General features: G+C 34.4%; 3 protein-coding genes across 3 annotated transcripts; all 3 read right to left on the bottom strand.

Annotated features, from left to right (window-relative positions):
* Positions 1–1,389: 1,389 nt before the first annotated feature.
* Positions 1,390–2,840, bottom strand: TAS2R7 (taste 2 receptor member 7). The gene has a single exon (XM_023195207.2). It carries the CDS (start codon positions 2,776–2,778, stop codon positions 1,822–1,824), a length of 957 nt encoding a protein of 318 aa, XP_023050975.2. The 5' UTR covers positions 2,779–2,840; the 3' UTR covers positions 1,390–1,821.
* Positions 2,841–6,279: 3,439 nt separating this feature from the next.
* TAS2R8 (taste 2 receptor member 8) lies at positions 6,280–7,535 on the bottom strand. The gene has a single exon (XM_023195208.3). The coding sequence runs from the start codon at positions 7,207–7,209 to the stop codon at positions 6,280–6,282; it is 930 nt and encodes a 309-aa protein (XP_023050976.2). The 5' UTR covers positions 7,210–7,535.
* Positions 7,536–9,367: 1,832 nt separating this feature from the next.
* TAS2R9 (taste 2 receptor member 9) lies at positions 9,368–10,391 on the bottom strand. Its single transcript, XM_023195210.2, is given in 2 exon segments — positions 9,368–9,522; positions 9,525–10,391. Coding segments are annotated over 2 exon segments (936 nt in total). The 5' UTR covers positions 10,306–10,391.
* Between the last annotated feature and the right edge of the window lie 9,545 nt (positions 10,392–19,936).

Raw genomic sequence — 19,936 nt, 5'->3', positions numbered from 1 at the left:
CCCTGAGTTATCATCTTTGCATAATTTCTCAGAATTAACATAATCTCAGAAGAAAATATACCTACCTTAGTTATATTACTTTCATCCTAGGTAGGCCAGAACGAGAATTATGTACAGTAAGAGATTACTAACACTGTACTATTTCTACCTCTGTATCCTTTGCCTGGCTGCTGACCACAGAGGAATTGAATTTTGAGGTGCTATGTTTGCAATTAAATTTCTAGGGTCCACAATATAGAGGCACCAAATATAGAGCTTCCAAGATTCCAATCAGCCTTCAAGTTTCTTTTGTTTCTATACCTAAAAAATTAACACAAACTGGGCCTTGGCTCAGTCAGGGTATGGGGAAAGGTATTCTTTGAGACAGTATTAAAAAAAAGTAAGCTTTAGCCTATGAGTCTAATTTTCTTTTTTTTTTAAATTACAAGGTACCCAAAACATCTTTGTAAATTTAGCAGTTAAATCAGTGTGTATCTTTTTCACTTTCAGAGTCAGAGAGGAAAAATGAACATATAAAACTAGTATAAAACTAATTTTGATTTTTACCAAATTTATTGATGAGAACATTTATATCTATTTGTAAATATTTTCTATTTTGTACACAAAGTTCCTGGCTACTCTAGGGTGGTTAGTACAGGATTGATCATCCCAAAATATCTTTGCCACAGTACAAATGATGTGCTTCTGATGCTATGTCCCAAATGCATATTTCCTTTTGTGGCCTGACATATGGTATTGTCTGGAGAATATTCAATATATGCTCAAAAAGAGAATGTGTTCTCTCTTCCTTTTATGGAGTCTTTCGTAGATATCAGATCGGGTTGCTTGATACTGTTTGTTAATGTATTCTATATTCTTACAGATGTTCTGCTGTTCTACAAATTACTGAAAGAGAATCATTGAGCCCTTTTAAAAAAGATGTCTTATATACAATCCAAACAATGTTTCCCTGGGGTGTAGAGATGATCTATATTGAGGCAATATATCCTTTGAGAGTTTTGACATTTTAACGTGACCATATATAAGCTTTTGATGGAAGGTCTTATCACAGCATCTTGACAATCATTGCCTGGTGCAGTCCGTGAAAGTGCATCTTTTGTAGAGAAATTTTCTTTGATAAATAATTAATAGTTCAATTTAGGCTTCTTATTTTATAAACATTTTCTACGTAAAATTTCCCTTTTTACTTATAGATTATCCTTCATTGATTGACCTGCAATGCTCAAATAATCTTTGAACTTACTCTGACAATATATTTATCCATAATATATACCTTCACTGTGATTATAATAAGATTATTCATAGAATTCCACAGCATTTATTAAGAACTGTCACTTTATTGAGTCTTTGCCAAAAGTAGAGCTTTGCAGGGTGATCCGAGAAGAACAATCTAATGAAGACTATGAGAAGGAACTAGTTGCTTTTCATAAAGATGCAAATAACAGCAAGATCCTATTACAGTTGTTTTGAATTGGTCACACAACTTTGCATCTGGAAACAGGGTTTAGAACTATGAAAATGCCCTCTACTCTCAATAGTTTATATTAGGATATTAATTTCTCTTTGTTCTGAAACACGTTTTAAAAAACAGCAACTCTAAAGAAAGGAAGAGCGAGAGAAGAGAGAAACAGGGAGACACAGACAGAGTCAGACACAGAGATACAGAGATCCAGCCAGCTGTACATAAGATTCCCTACATTACAATTACAGATATACTAATTAAGTTTTAGGAATCATTAATCCATAAAACATTAACGCAACAACTGAAGTTAATTTAGAAACATCTTATCTTTGTTTGTCCTAGAAAAGCTTAGTTTTTCTTCAGATCTGTTTATGTTGTTGGAATTTTCTTCCTTTTAGAATAGACATTACTGTCCAAAGCACCTTTAGAGATGCGCGTCTTAATTTATTGTTCCCCAGTATTAGGATAAATGAATGGCTTGAGGGGTACATTAGAGCTATAAACTCACCAAAAATCACAGCTAATTCCGTCTCTGGAATAAAGTAGCTGGAGGTGGCGATGAGAAAGGACAAATAGTAGGCAATAAAGAGGAGAAGGAAGGAAATGACAGCTTTCAGGGCTCTCACATGGGCTTCTGTGCTGGAGTCTCTGCACCCTGTGGCACTGAGCTGCATTCGCCTGATATGTCTCCGCAGGGAGAGGATCAAGAGGAAAAATGACATCAGGCACACAGAAAACGGGAGCAGCGTTACCAGGTTGAGAAATAACTTGGTAGAAGCATATTGAGCCTTATTTACTCTGCAACTCCAAGTTAAGTTTGTTTTCCTCTTTGCCTTCACACAACGCCTGAAATCAGCATTCAAATTCTCAGTGGCTGGAAGGTTAATAAACACAGAGAGAACCACGCACCCCAATAGAATCCAGGAAATCACCCTGTCAATTCTCCACTTCATCCAGAGGAAAAGTGGGTGAAAGAAATTAGCTATCTTGAAGAAATAGTACATGCTGAGGCAGGTTGCAAACCAGATGCTTAAATGGTTGGTTAGTGTCCAGAAGAAGTCAATGATTCTCATTTGTTTACCAGTGGCATAGACATCTGGATACAGCACCAACATAAAACAATCTAATAGTATTACACATAATAGACAAATTCTGGAAATGGCCAGACTTGTGAGGATTAAATCAACGGAGGCAATTTTCCTCTTCTTGACCCAGTCCATGCAGTTTACCAATCCAATGAATGCATTCCCTAAGATCCCCACTGAAAACTCTCCAATTGCTAAGAAGAATAAAGTAGTCTGTACTGTATCTGTCATGTTTAAATAGAGAAATATGCAATTAGTTTCTAGTTGACCTGATGGAGTTTGACATCCACACCTGCTTCTTAGATTTTGATGTAGTTTTCTTTACCTCTTTGTTGTAGTCTGTCTTGTGATGGAGACTGGAATGATAAATGAAGACTGGAGCTATCTTCATTAAATCCTAATTAGTCTTGACAAACAATGTGGTTGGTGATCCTTGGTCTGGCCACCGTATGCCCATTTACCTACTCAGTAGGTTGTAATTTTCCACATATGGTTAATTTAGGCTGAGCTACTTTACTAAGATGCAAATTCAGTCAATTCCCTTTCATGGTCCTGCATTGTCTTTCTGAGGCTAAGGTGTGCGCATTTTGGATTCGTTAGTTTGTGATGTATATTACCTCAATAGGGTTTCTAGATTTAGCAACTAAAAATTCAGGACACCCAGTTAAACTTGAATTACAGGTAAGAAAATGAATAATTTTTTAGTGTATGTCCCAAATTACTTAAGATCAGTGCTTTCAGGAAGTACTGAAGTTCAAATTTGATGGAGTGCTCCATTCTGGCAACCTAAACATCAAGAATTTGGTAGCAAGTATAAAACTAGCAAAAATGGAAATTTCTTGAAGAATTTTTATTTTCCTGAATGTTAATATTGATAATTAGTCAAGAATCTAAAATTTGGTTCCATAGTGAGAGTTATATATTTTCAGGAAATTTAAAAAGTTAACACTAAATATAGATTATTTGATTCCAAATAAACTTTAGGTCATTATTTTGGCCATTTAGATGAACAGTTATATGGCATAGTGTCTCTTTAATACAACACATTGTCTTATTGACCAAGTGACATTTAATGGTTACTTAACAATGTTATATATAATAAGATAGAGGACCTATAATAAAAAAAAGCTATTGATTATCTTTAAATTTTTCATTTTCTCTTAAAATGTTCTCAAGGAAACTTTGAGAGGTATTAGATATGTCTGTTACCTTGTTTGTGATGATGATATCATGGGTGTTTGAAATTGTATACATTAAATATATGCAGTTCTTTTTATATCAATTATACTTTTATAAAGATTTAGAAAAATTTAAAAAATGTTCTCAAGGGTAGTTGTATGCATGATAGAGAAGATAGTAAAATTCTGTATTTCATTCTTTCTACGTTCCTCCATACAAATTACATGAGTATCTAGATCCTCAACCCTTCTAGCAGCAGACTGAAGGTTAAACTTTCCACATCTCTAAAGACGTATTCTTAGTTTGAAATAGCTTCTCTACTTTAGAGTTACTGAGCAGTGCTTTACTACATGATGTTTCCATAGACTAGTTTTTGGGTACTCACATCTTCCCTAGGAACGCATGTCTTCTCTTATCCTTCCTTAAAGGACAAACCTTCATTCCGGAGATGTAGCCTCAGTTTTGGACAGTCTGCATGATTATGTAGCCATGTTCACAGAAAACTGGAACATCACCTATGATAGGACGATCTTGGAAATGATCCCTGACCTAGACTCATCATTTCCTTTTATTTATTTATTTATTTATTTATTTATTTATTTATTTATTTATTTATTTTTCAGACAGAGTTTCACTCTTGTTGCTCAGGCTGGAGTGCAATTTCGGCTCACCGCAACCTCCACCTCCCAAGTTCAAGCGATTCTCCTGCCTCAGCCTGCCAAGTAGCTGGTATTACAAGCATGTGCCACCATGCCTGGCTAATTTTGTATTTTTAGTAGAGATGGGGTTTACCCATGTTGGTCAGGCTGGTTTCGAACTCCCGACCTCAGGTGATCCGCCATCCTCAGCCTCCCAGAGTGCTGGGATTACAGGTGTGAGCCACTGTGCTTGGCGTAGACTCATCATTTCTATCCCACAGTGTATCCTGGTAAATGAAGTACTCATAGGAACTATGATGACATATTTGCCCAAATTATTTTTAGACTTTTGTTTTGTTTGGTTTTGGAAATAAATGTAGATCTTATGCATACCAATGTTGTATAGCATGAAGTTATGTGAATATATAGTTAAGAAAAAAAGTTCTACAAGACAGCATTTTGTCAAAAGTTTACTACTTTGAACCCCAGTCACTGTGATCACTGGAAATGTTTGAAACATTGGAGAGGCAAGAAACAAAATATGGAAGAAAAAAACTTAAGCCTAATGGGGTAAAACCTTCCCAAAAGTACTAATTCAATAAAACATTTATTTCATCTAAACATTTAGAAAAATATAAAGTTCATCCTAGTATAAAATCTACAGGTATTTTGTAGAATATATTAATAATATTCCATCAAGAGAACATGAATTCTTCCATCTTGTACAATAAAGAGTAACATAAACAGCTAGCATGTTAGAAATACAGTTCATAAATTTATATACTTAGGGCTATAAATATTAGTAATATACAGAGTGAGTTTTGCATAATAATAAGACAATTGATAATTTTCAGGTAAGTAGTGTTTTAGTTATAGTAAAAGGAAATTAGTAGATTGAAATGCATAAAAATTAAACATAGAAAGTAATAGAGTAAAAGCGACATTGTACAGCCATGTTGGAACATACACAACCTGAGATATGCCAGACCAAACGTTTCAATAATATTATAGTGAGGATGGATTTCATGTTAACAGAAAAATTAAAATTTTTAGTTACTTATTTTCCTTCTTTTTTATAAAAATTATTCTGTATTTTTTGTAAACATTTGTTGCTTCTTCCAGTGACGGTATGTGCTTATTCCATGGTATATGCTAATTTCTTCCCAATTCATTTCTTTTGTTAAGTCCTGAGTGAAAACCTTTGCAGGGTCTGGCTAGAGAAAAGAACCTGAGTGGGCAGTCTGACTGATATTTGTTATCCCCATTCTTTTATCCAGATTGTGAAGAGGGCTTAGGAACACCCCTTAGTGGGTGATACTTGAATGGGTTTGATTCACACCCAGGTGCTCCATGAAAAGCAAGTTGTTTGAGAGGAAATTTAATCTCAAGGAAAATAAATAGAAAGCATCAGAACAAGGTTAATCAGAAAATATTATCTAGGAGACCACGGAAAGCATCATCCGGGAAAACCAAAGACAGACCAGAGAAGATCTGAGTTCCTAGTCAATAAGCCAAATGGGAGTGACTCAGCAGAGCCACGAAAGGAGCACAGTTAAGGACCGGCAATAAAAATGAGAAAATCAGTTAGTGTAGCTCAGGTTGACTTTACCATGAGCCAAAGTAAAATCTAAAAAGATTTTAACCAGGCAATACATGCCTAACATTTGCGGTGAGGAGACAAGAAGAGAACCATGAGCTGTGAAATTCTTCGAGGAAAAGGAGTGTAAAGATGAGCATTTCTGGGTTGTAAAGAGATAAAAAAGATTTATTCATTAGTTTGCTACTAGGTCCTGATAATACTTAAAGATATGCATCTAAAATAAAATGAGATAACTGGGGAAAATGAGAACAGACTTATAAGAAAATTATATTTTTTGTTAGTGAATATTTGATTTTAAATTCAATTTATAAGATTTCATACCACGCAGGCAATTTTTCTACACGTCAGCATTCTGACAGATGCCTGCCTCAGTTTGTTATTTAAAATAACTAAAATAAGTGAGTGACCCGAGGGATAGAGAATTGCTACAATCTCTCCAAATGCCATAGCTAACTTGTAGTTTGTAATAAGATAGCTGAAGCTCACCAAAAGCGAAGTAGTATAGTATAGGAAAAAAAAGAAGATAAGCAAAGTCATAGTTTTAATGGCTCTCACATGAGCTTCTGTGCTTGGGTCTCTACCGCCAGTAGCATAGAGTTTTATTTGCTTGGTATGTCTCCGTAAAGATCTTACTAAAAGGAAAAATGACATCAATGACACAATAAATGGGACAATTGCAAGCAAGTTAAAGAGAGTCAAGGGTTCAAAATATGGCATTTTACTCACATGGAACATTTCAGTAACGTTTCTTTTATGTTTGGCAGTTGCATGAAACCTATAATCATGACTCAGTATTGTTGCTATTATAAGGCTGACCAGCAAGGAAATGGCAAAACATCCCAGCAGGATCCAGCGAACCACCATATCAATTTTCCACTTCAGCCAGAGAAAAAGTGGGTGAGAGGAATTGGCTACCTTGAGAAAATAGAAGACATTAAGGCAGGCGGTAAACCACATATTTAAGTAGTTGGCAAATGTCCAGAAGGTACAAATGACTATCTGTAGTTTACTTTTTGTATAAACATCTGGGTAAAGTACTATTACAATGCCATTTACAACCATTACGCTGATCAAACAAATTCTGGAGATAACTAAATTGGTGAGGATGCAGTCAATTGTGGATATCTTTTTCTTCTTAATCCAGTCAATCCAGTTGACTAGTCCAATGTATCCATTCCCCAATATTCCTATTATGAATTCTCCAGTTATTAGGATTATAAAGATGTTATCTGCAGGACTGAACATGTTTGTAGAGAGAACAATCTGATGTCACATATCACCGTAGATGAGCTAATTTACAGGTGACCTGTTGAAGCATGATAAATAAATTCTTCGAATCATGCAATAATGTATTCATTTGCTATTATTTTGACTTTGTTATCATTCCAGAAGTGTTCAGCTCTCACCTGAAATAGGATTGTCTCTACATTCCTGAAGAAGAAACCAACTAATTACTCCAAATGAGCAGCTTGACTAGTTACTTATAGCCTGGAAGAATTATAATTGTTACCCTTTAGTGAGTGATAACTGAAATGCTTGGCTGAAATTGCTCTTATGCAAATTCAAAGAGATTTTATATCACGAATTTGCAACAGGTTTCTTGCTGAAGCTCTATATTTGGACCTTCAAACTGAGTTTTGAATAGGGAGTCACAAAAAAAGAGATAAATGTTTAATAAAAATCCAACTGTGTAATTAAAACTTCATTTTCATCATGTAAGTAATAAATAAGCCACAAATCAGTTCTCCCAGATGCAAACAAATTTTCACTTTGGAAGTAATTAGTACAATTAGATTGTAGGTAACATTTAGTCAGAGGATAATAATTCTTGTCTTCATTTAAATGGCTAATTAGGGAAGGATATGATACAAATCTAATTATAAATGACATTTATTTTAGGCAGGCACATGGCAATATTTATGAAGAATTTGCTTTCTTTTCAATTGTTCCTTAGAAGTGAAATATGCCAGGTAAAGATTTGTTATCTTTTTTTTTTAATGTGAGAAATACCCTTGAAGACAATTCACTTCCTGAAACATTGTCTCTTATATAATAAGCATTGTAATCTAAAATTAGGGAAATTTAAGTTTTACATTATTCTAGTTCCAATCAACTCTTTTTTACAAGATTTGTAAACTCACAGTGCATATTATAGTCGTATTTCTAGATAGGGCAAACACATAAAAAAGTAACTCACTCAGCAGACTGAGGCAGGGGGATCACTTGAACCCGGAGGTGGAGGTTGCAGTGAGCCGAGATCGCGCCACTGCACTCCACCCTGGGTGATACAGTGAGACTCTGTCTCAAAATAATAATAATAATAATTTTTTACCTGCCAGTATTTCCAAAGAATAGGACTAATTCTACTATTAAATTGAATTTATTTGTTTTGGGGTGAGGGAGAGTATAACTTAGCCCCAAATACATTTAAATGTAGGTAATAAAAATCACAATACACCAGGGATCTTCTTGTATTTAAATAGTTCTAGAATGTGTGCAACACATGCAGGATTTTTTCTATTTCTGACACTTGTGTAATGTGTAACAGGAAAGCATAAACTTAATAACTTAAAGAAACCTAGTTATCTATAAAATATTGCTGGAAACAAAATAGAAAATAAAATGATGCAGAGGGAAAAGAACATGTCAGAGATTTCTGAGTTAGAAGGCTAAAGAGAACATTCCAAAAAATATTTGGGAACTGACTTCTAAAACTGCCGTCATCAGCTACAGTACTTATGAACAAGCTGACTACTGGCACCCTCAACCTTCTTTCTCAAGGTGGTTCTGCTATACATAACTGTGCCTCCTCTCTTGGTCAAACCTTCATTCTTGAGATTATACTCCTTTTCCCACATCATATATCATCCTAGACAGAACCTCATTAAAGACTGTTTTTCTCCCTTCTTGATCAAGACAAACTCTTCCAGAAATGGAGGGGATAGGGCAGTGAAGATAAGGACCGGCCTTCATTTCAAAGTAGAGAGTTGTTTTGCATGATTGATTTTATAGAAAGAGTTGATGAGTTCTAAAATCTTTTCCCCAAAGTCTGTTTGCCTGAAATTCTTCTATTCATTGAATTCAAGGCCTTTGCCAGTATTTGTCAGAAAATAAGTAGAACCTCTTTGCATTTAGTCAATGACTTGAATTGGTGAAATGTTAGTGTGGGATTTAGATTCATTTTTTCTGCAATGACAAGGAATATGTGGTGCAATGATAACATTAGATTACCAAATAAACAAGACAAAAATGTGAAGGAACACAAAACAAATCTTCAGAATCATGGTAGACATTATTGAGTTCCAATAGCATGTAAGAGAAAATGAATGCAAACAGAAGGGAGAATACCTGTTGTTGATTTCGTTCTCCTTGTAGTCAGGCTTTATGGGGTTTTTAGGGGTCTCTATGGACCAAAAGGCTTTCTTCTTCTAAGGAAACCCTTCACAAATCTTAGCATCTTCAGAAAGGCTTCCCTCAACTTGCTGTTTCCCATGATTAGAATGAATGAATGGCTTGATGGGAAAATGACAGTTACTATGTCACCAATCATCAACACAATTTTCCCTGGGGAATCAGAGCATTAGAGGTCATAACAAGAAAGACTGCGTAGTACACAATGAGGAGGAGCAGAAAGATGATCACTGTCTTTACGGCCCTCGTGTGGGCCTCTGTGCTGGGGTGTCTGAACCCTGTAGCATGCAGTTGAATCTGCTTGGTGTGTCTAACTAAGGAGAAAAGTAACAAGAAAAATGAGATCAGGCAAAGGATAAAGGGAACTGTCGCCCCCAGGTTCAGGGTTAACTGTTTGAAAGCACCTGGAATTGTACTCACTTTGAATGCCCAAGTAATGTTTTCTTCTTGACTGACCTTGAAAAGGTGATACCACATGTCATCATTAATTGGAACGCTAATAATTAAGGAGATAAGAAAGGACCCCAGAAGAATTGCAAGGATGACCTTGTTGATCTTTAGCTTCAGCCAGAAGAAAAATGGGTGGGATATATTGGCTATCTTGAGTAAATAGAAGATACTGAGGCAAGAAGTAAACCAGAGACTTGAATTATTGGCAAATGTCCAGACAGTATCCATAATGCTTACTAGCACATTAATGTCATATGTACCTGGAAAGAGCAGTATAAAGAAGCCATCTAATGGTATTACACACAGCAAACAGATTCTGGAGATGGCCAAGCTGATCAGGATGATGTCAATCAAGGAAACATCTCTTCTTTTGAGCCAGTCAATGCAGTTAACTAGTACAATGAATCCATTTCCCCAAATCCCTATGGTCAATTCACCAGCAATTAAAATAATATATATTGCCTTTATTGTACTTGGCATATCAGCAGAGACTTCTGATTTTTAATATCACTGATGATGAATTGACTTTCAGCTGACCAGTGAAGAACAATGTATCTGTATACCACTTAGACTGTGATATAATTGTCTTTATCTCTCCTTTTTGCCGGCAGATGAAGAGAAGATAGCCAGTCCTGCTCTGGGCTAGAACTGCCTACAGACTTCAAAGATTGGGGCCAGTAATTTCCTTTGGTGTGGTGCAGTGATGACAGAAGGGCTCTAGGATGCAAATGGGAATGGATCTGGTTTCTAAAATTTGCACAATCTTTCTTATTTTAAGTTCTGTATATTTTGGATTTATCAATCAGAGCTGTTGACCAGGAACTTCAAGAGGTATCAATTGCTTGGAAAATATGGCTAGAATTTAATTTGCTGGACGACTATCCACCCCTGTTAGTATATTGGCATACCTATCGCTATTACAGATTCTAGGTTCAATGTATTAGCTTGTGTAGCCAGTTTACTTGCTTGGTTGACTAAAGCTTTAAACAAATTGTTATTAACATTAAATGAGGCTTAAATGGCACAACTAGTGGAATGTAGAGGAAAGAATCTAAGGGTTTAGGAAGATAGATAGAAGTATTAAGGTGAATTTATCGTATGGGAACTTCACCTTCTCCCCATTACATGACTTAAGAGGGCCAACAGGACACTCCATTCACTAGGGCATTGAGAAATACATTATTGAGGTAATTCCCAGTACCCTTAAAAAACTGCAGTGTTGTCTTCTCGACAGAAGGTACAATGAGGGAAATAAACATGAAATTGTAGAGTTGTCAGTAAACGGGACACAGAAAGTTCTGGTTTAGATGTTAGGGTTTCTTAGAGTGTTCTTGCTTTGTCCGTACATAGAATAAATAGTCAAAATACTGGTCACTTATCTTTAGAATGGAAACAGATCAGTCTGAACTGTGAGGAGGACAAAGAGCAAGAAACTAAAAAGCCTGAGAGATATGCAAGACTCTTCAATCTGAACTGAATAATAAGAATACATGCTCTGAATTTTCTTAGCTCTATTTTTTGGCAGCAGGTGTATTATAAATATTAGTATGTTAATTATGTACACATTGGAAACACACAGTTTGTTTTATTGGGACATACTGAAACAAGTCATTGGACGTAATAGAGCATATTTGAAATAATAGAAAAAGGCACACAGCAATACACAGTTTCCAGAAATTTTATTTTGAAACTAGTATTAAATTTTAAGGCAATATTAAATATTGCTTATCAAACAAACACAACAATACAAAGTATTTAATGAGATAATGTGTCATATGTTCAGGGTTTTAGACAAAATAAAGAGATAAAAATTAATCTTGCAGATTTTTATGAGAAAGTAAATGGCTATTGTTATTCTATTAAGTGAAATTTGGGGTTTCTTTCATGCCTTTCTGTGAATTTTGTTTCTGAAGAAATACCAGATTACACAACTCAAAAATATGCACTGTGCTTATCATGACCAAAGCCATGAAAGAGGTAATATTCTGAGAAGGACTTCACCAAGGAAATTGATTCGCATCCAACTGACAGACAAGGTTGCACCATGTTTACATCTCAGGGAATGCAGTATTTCATTATTTTGATTAAACTTTTGGAATGATAAAATTTTGAGGAGGGGAATAAAATGGGTTGAAGGTTATTATTTGGAAATGGAAGTACTCTGGAGTCAATTTATAATGTCCAGAAAAGATGAAGATGAAAATATATCGTGTAGGTGGGTGATTAATAACTGACATTTTAAAATTTCTTGGTAAACCCAGATATAGAATCCAAGTTTCCCTTCTGAGTCATGGTCTTTTACCCTGTATCCCTTCTTTTCTTTAGCTGTGTGGAATACTGATCAATTTAAGGAAGTTATTATGCCTATATTCAAATGTAAATGCAAATATGCTATAATATAGGACCAGAGTTACCTAAGGGCCTATACTTACTAAAATGCCTTTTATCTTTTCTTGCTAAAAATTAAACCCAAATGATCTCAATTTATTTGACACCATTGAATATATGTGTGTGTGTGTGTGTGTGTGTATGTGTTATTTGCCCTTTGGATTTAATCTTAGCATTGAGAAGTTAAAGAGCGATCCTAGCTGACAGACTTTAACAAGTCTTTCCATTGCAGAAACAGTTTAGTCTAGAATGTTAGTTTATTGATTATTTCTGTCTCCACTAGAAAACAAATGAAATACTGGGAAACTTATGACATCATTTTCTGTATGTCTTTCCATGAGAAGTGAGCAAACACAAACCTACTTAGGCAGATGTTTCTTAAATTTCATTTTCTTTTCTTTGTTGAAATACTGTTTACCATTCTTTAGAACCTTACATCTTTTACAGGCATTTGTGCTCAAATTATGCCACTGATTATTACCGATCAAGGGAAATGATTATACTCTTCATATTTGTAAATCAAGAACAGAATACTGCCGTACTGTCCTATTTTCTGACAACTTATATTTTGAATAGTTGCTGACTTTATCTCCCACCCCATTCTAAACTCTTCGCTATATCCATTGGGATCCCTAGTAAACCATTAGCAGCAGTCTTATATTCTCATTCATTTCTCTAACAGTTCACTTTATCTTCTTCATTTGAACTCGAGGTTCTGGAACTTTTTTGTTCAATGGACTCCTTTTCCAGTCTGGCGCATGCTATAATTTCAGAATAATGTTTTTAAGTGCATGAAATAAAAATATTTGAAATTTATAAGGAATCCGTATACATATATGACTTTTTCCTACAGTATGAAATATATTTTTAATGTAATCTAGGAATTTATGTGCTTTTTAATTGACATAACAAAAATATCTGGCAGAAAGACCAGTGATGAAAGTAAACGATAATAGGTGGCACCTGTAACAACAAAGATTTTTGACTTCCGAAGTAAAAAAATTAGATACTGCTGGTATGATACGTGCTTGTTACTTACATTCAAGACATAAGAAATACTAGATTGAAGCTAAGGATTAATAAACATAAGTATATAATTTGTTATCCGTCCCAGTTTATTCATCACTCATGTCCATGGATCTTTTTATTTTAATACTCTACAATTAAATCCTGTGGCAGCTATTTTCTCTCTCAGACCCTCATAGAAGTGTGTCTAAAGCTGGGGTGGGTGGGTGTTTTTCTTTCCCTCTCTTGTAACTTCCAAATTATTCTGTTTCCTTTTTTTTTGAGACAAAGTTTCACTTTATTGCTTAGGTTGGTCTTGAACTCCTGGCCTCTAGTGATCCTCCTGCCTTGGCCTCCCAAAGTGTTGAGATTACAAGTGTGAGCCACCATGCCTGGCCAGATTATTCTACCTCTAATCCCTCATAAGACATACAGCAGTTTGTTATCTCCTGTCATCACTCTATATAAAACATTACCTTTCCTTGTCACAATCATAAGCCAGTCTTCCTTCCTTGATTTTTGCTTTCTACCTGAAATTAAATAGTTAAGTATACTAAATTTTACCACCATTCCTTTTGTTAAAGTTCCCCTGTCTTTTTGTTGGATGAAATAATCTTCTATTTAAAAAAAAAATCATTCAATAATCTTGTTTGTTGTATTTTTAATTTTTAAAAATTTAATTATTATGGACATATAATAGTTGTACAGATGTAGGGGGGTACATGTGAACCTCATGAAAACAGGGCAATATAAAGACCCATGTTGGGAAGGGATGCCTTGAATGAGAAATATGCATGTTTCTTTAAGAAGAGGACAGTCTTAATGGAGAACTATATAGATTCAATAATTCAAGCATAAAACACTTTATAGCATATTGGGAATAGTCTTGTCTGTTTGAATAAAAATGGTAAAAAAATAGAATATTTGGGATCTATGAAGACAAATAATTTATTTGCTAAATAACAAAGTTTGGACAAGGCTTGACATATATATAACAGTTAAGAGCTTCAGCTTTAGTGCCAGACAGCTGGAGTTAAAGCTCATTCTCAGTTTTATTAGTTGTGTAATTTAGATTGTGCCGAATCATTTCTTTCTCCAATGTGTAAAACATTGATCATAGTACTATCGATCTCATAGAAATATTATACTTAAAGTCTTGTATTTAAAATACTTAGAATAGTTCTTATCATATATACTCAAAACATTTTAGGTACTATTATTATTGAATTTTTTGGCATTCCATTCAATAAATCACAATTCTCTTAACTAGTTGTTTTGCTATAGAGCCTTTATAGTCTTAATTACAATTTCCTATCCAGAATATTTGGCCAAATTTCACATTTTATGATTTCCATGGTTTGAATGTTTGTATTCTCTTCAAAATTCATGTGGAAATGTAATCCTAATGCAACAATATTAAGAAGTGGGACCTTTTAGGAGACGATTATGATGGGTTTGTCATTATGATGGGATTTAAAGGCCTGAAGGGAACTAAAGAGGCCTTTTAACCTTTCCCCACTTCTGTTACGAAAAGATACAGCATTCAAGGTTCCATACTGGAAGCAGTGACAAGGCCTTCACCAGACACCAAATCTGCCAATGCCTTAGTCTTGGACTTTCTAGCCTTCAGCACTATGATAAAATAAATTTCTGTTATTTATAAATTACCTCATCTCAGATATTTTTTATAGCAGCAAAATGGACTAAGACAATGCCAGTCACATGAAATCATAAAATATGACAACATAATAATTATAGTTTAACAATTTATTTTCTATTACTCACTGAAAATGTAAACAAACTTAAATAGACTTAGTTGTTTTCCTCCTTCACATGTAGTTCTTTTTTTTTATTCAATATTATTGCCCAGTGCATCTCATAATTTTGAGGGACAGGTTTTTTTGTTTCTGTCTGCAATTTTGTTTCTGTCTGCAATGGCATAAATAAAATGATTTTAACACTATTTCAACGTAAACACAATAAGATATTTATATTTGACAACACATCTAAATGTTCAGGTTAAGTAAAAATATTGTCAGATATATAGGTTTCAGACGTTTACTAAATAGAACTTTTTTCAACATTTTGGAGGATGTATTAACAAAAAACTATAATAGGGTGAGGAGATACTTATATAACATGTGGAGTAAAATTTATAAGAAATTTTGTAAGGCTTAGGATGTCAGAAATTAAAAAAAATTAAGAAAAGAACATCTGTATACTATAAAAATCTTAAAACTCCAGTTGTAGGTACAAGATCAACACATAAAACTCTTTCGTGTTTCTACACACCAGCCATCTGAACAGTGAATATAAAAGGTAAATTAAGAAAACAATTCCAAAATAACGAAATAACTAGGAATAAATTTAACCAAAGAAGCAAAATACTTATATACAAAAAATGATGAAACATTGCTGAAAGACATTAAGGAAGACACAAGTAAGTAGAAAGACATCCCTTGTTCATGGATAAGATGACTTGATATGGTTAAGATATCAATACTACTCAAAGCAATCTAAAGATTATTAAAATTCCTATCAAAAATTTCTAGACTTTTTTTTTCAGAAAGAGGAAAACATCCTCAAATTCGGGTGAAATTACAAGGGAGCCCAAATACCCAGAACAATCTTTAAAAAAGGAGAACAAAGTTGGAAAACTCACACTTAATATATTTATTTTGTATATATATATACACACACATACATATATATATATAAATTTGTTTTTTCCTGCAGGCCTCATTAAGGCTTCCCTGAGCCCTGGGCTGGCTTCTGCAATGGCAGATACCAGAAGAAGCAAGCCTTGTCCCTGTTCACAGAAGATTCTAGCCAGATCAGGAGCTGAAGATAGCAAAAGAGGGAGAAGTCTAACCCACAGTCCCAGGCCCTGGTGAGTAAGGTCTGGTGCGAGGAGAAAGTTGATGATATGGAAGGGCGTTCCAGTCCTGCTCCTTCTGCTTGGAGGTGGAGAATCCGGAGAACCTGGGGGGTGTGAGATGGACAGGCTGCTCCTTGAGAACATCCAGCCACCTAGAGAAGATGGTTGCTGTCAAGGTGACTGAATGAACTCAACTATGCCTTGTTATTTTAAAGCCCACTGTCTGCTTTCTGAACCAGGAGTCCATGTGTGTCTTAAAGAACGATTGTTCATTGTAGTAGAACCCACTGGGAGAAGTGTCTTGGCTCATGAACTCCATCTGGCCACAGCTGATTGAATTAGGGGTGGATACCTAACTCAAGTGGAGCCAATCTTATTCTGTGCCCACTGCAATGTAAGGTGTAAAATAGGTATTTTTGTCTCCTTGGATCAGTGCTGTATCTTTAGTGTCTAGAATTCTGCCTACTACACAGTAGGGGCTCCATGAATATTCAATGAACAAATGAATGAATAAATAAATCTCTGAAGAATTTGGAATTTTGACCTTGGAAACACAGAGAATGGGAGTTGTGCAAACTGAGTCACATTGGCTGCATAAGCTAGAAAGAATACCCACTCCTTCCCATATCTGAGGTCCTTGGGGCTATCTCAGTCATGACTGAGTCCTGACTCTTTCTAAAGATGATTGGACTCCTCTTAACTTTAGGACAGATGGCTCAACATCCCAACTATAAAGCTCCTTCCTCCTTTCCTGCCCACATTCATTTCTGTTGCAATCAAAAACTTTTAATGACATGCTGAGAAATTTTGCACCTTGACATATCCTGTTCCCCACCCTAGGAGCTTCTCTAGGAGTCATAATCACTCCTGGCTGCACCTTGGGCTGCATCCAGATCTGCCCCACTGCCGCCACCCCCAGCTCTGTGGGCTCTGGCTCTTAAGACTACAGGGACCTAGAAGCAGGAAAAAGTGGCATCATGGAATTCCATGTCCTTTAGGGCAAGTGGGAAGTACTATGCCTCCTCTCCTTCCAAGACCCCTCACTACATTCTGTCCTCAGATATGGCTCTTGGGCCCCTGAGGTCAGATACTCCTAATTTTTCACCTGCTTTCACTCTACAGACACAAAGGGGAGATACCAAATAAATCTACAGATTCATTCAAAGCCTTATTAAAAATTCTCACAGACTGTTTTTCAGAAACAGAAAAATTTATCCTCAAATCCATATGGAATTATAAGAAACCTTGAATTTCCAAAACAGTCTTAAAAATGGAGAATTTTTAAGTTGGAAGGCTCGCACTTAATATTTTTAAAATTCACTACATTACTTCTCAACCTTTTGGCTAAAGTCAAGTATAAAACTTACTACAAAGATATGATAATCAAGACTGTGTTTTATTGGCATAAGGATAGACATATAGACCAATGCAATAGAATTGAGAGTCTTGAAGTAAACTCATGTATCTATGATTAATTGATTTTGACAAGTGTGTAAAAATTCTTTAGGGCATAAAGAGTCTTTTTGACAAATGATGCTGTGACAATTAGATATCCACATGCAAGAGAATGAAGTTGGACCCCAAACTCACAACATATACAAAACTTAGCTCAATATGGATCAATGACCTAAATATAACAACTAAAAGTAAATACACTTAGAAGAAAATCTAGTGGTAATCTTTATGACCTTGGATTTGGCGATGGATTCTTACATATGACATGAAAAAAGTAAGCCACAAAAGAAAAAATACTTAAATTGGATTTCACGCAAAATAAAACTTTTGTTTATCACAAGCCTCTCCAAGAAAGTGAAAAGACAATCTATAGACTGGGGGAAAATATTTGCAGATCACATAGCTGCGGTGACTTTAACATTCAGAATATGTAAAGAATCTCTACAACCCAACAAAAAATCCAATTTTAAATTGGGCAAAAGATTTATAAATGTCTAATAAGCACATAAAAAGATGCTAAGCATCATTAGTCATTGGGGAAGTGCAAACCAAAACCACAGTCACGTATTACTTCACATCCACTAGAATGGCTATAGTAAAAATCCTGGAAAATTACAAGGGTGGGCAAGGATGTGGAAAGTTTGGAACTCTCGTACGTTCTTGTTGGAAATGTACAATGATAAAGCTACTGTGGAAAACAGTTCAGTGCCTCCCCAAGAAGCTAAGCATAGGAATTGCTATATTATCCAGTAATTTCACTCCTAGTATATATTGAAAACAGGAACTCAAACAGATACTTATGTGGCAGTGTATATTGCAGCATAATTCACAATAGCCAAAAGGTAGAAATCACCCAAGTGTTTTTCAACAAATTATGGTGTATACAGACAATAAAATATTATTCAGTCATACAAAAGAATGATGATCAGATACATGTTAAGATATTGGTGAGCCTTGAAAACTTTCTTAGTAAACTAAACCAGATACAAAATGAGAAAATCTGTGTGATTCTATTCATATGAATTATCTAGACTAGGGCAATTCATAAAGCCAAAAAGCAGATCAGAGGTCACCAGGAACTGTGGGAAAGGAAAGTAGGGAGTTACTGCCTAATGAATCCAAAGTTTCTATTTGTGGTAATGTAAAAGTTTTGGACACAGTGGTGACGCTTGCACAACATTGTGAATGTAATCAGTGCCACAAAATTATACACTTAAAATGGTGAAAATGACAAATTTGTTATATAAATTTTATCACAATAAAATTAAAACAAAATAAATGTGTAAATTAAAAAAATTAATATTCCAGACCATAAAAACATGCAGCATGGAAATGGCTATCAGGAGATAAGAATGAATTAAACTTAATTTTATATGAAATGAAGATAAAGGTATCAATTTAAAACCCAGCACACGAAAATTTGATATCAGTAGAAAACAGGAAAGGAAAAAAAATCTAAAATAAAGCATTAAAATAGAGTAAAAAGAATAAATGAGAAGATAGAAAACAATATAATCACAATTACATTAAGTGTAAAAATGTTTCTCAATAATAATTTTGAGATTACATTATTAAATAAAGTGTCAAAAATGAGATATTTGTTTTCTACAAGAGACATTTAAAAGATAAAAAGCAGAAGTGTTGAAAATGCAGAGGTGGAGAACACATGATCTAGAAATGATAAATGCTTGAAGTGATGGATCCTAAATATCTTGACTTTTATTACACATTATATACATGAAACAAAATATCACATATACCTTACAATGTTGAACAAATACTATGTATCAAAATAAAATAAAATAAAATGTAACAAAATTAGGGAATTTACCAAGGACGAAATAAAATTTAAAGGAAAAACTTTCATGACAAGGGTTTTTAAATTAGTAAAAATAACCGTAAGAAAGTAATGACCATGAATAAAAATGCAATTATCAACATTGCTTCAAATTAAATGGCAACTACAAATAAAATAATTATGAGCATAAACAAATAAATCAGTAATTGTAAGTGTAGGTTTACTAATTTAACTATTGGATATTTTCATGTATTAAAGATGTAAACAAGTAATATCATTAATGTTGTTCATCTAATGTGTATACATTTAACTTCAACACCATCAAACTCATTTAAAGAAAACCAGTCACAAAAATGGATCATACATTGGGCCAAATAAATCTCATCCTAGGCCAAATATCATACACATATGCTGTCTGACCCAACTTAAATAAAATAAGATATCAATACAAAAGTTACCTTTAAAAATCTCATTATTGTTAAATATCTCTTGCATTAAAATGAAACTGTAAAGAATATTTTGAAATTCTTTGAATTGAATACAATATAAGAACCATGTGTCAACATTTGTGGAATACATATAAGTTG

This window comes from Piliocolobus tephrosceles, chromosome 10 (genome assembly GCF_002776525.5).
Source record: "Piliocolobus tephrosceles isolate RC106 chromosome 10, ASM277652v3, whole genome shotgun sequence".
Lineage (NCBI taxonomy): Eukaryota > Metazoa > Chordata > Mammalia > Primates > Cercopithecidae > Piliocolobus > Piliocolobus tephrosceles.
This window is presented reverse-complemented; position numbering and strand designations above follow the sequence as displayed.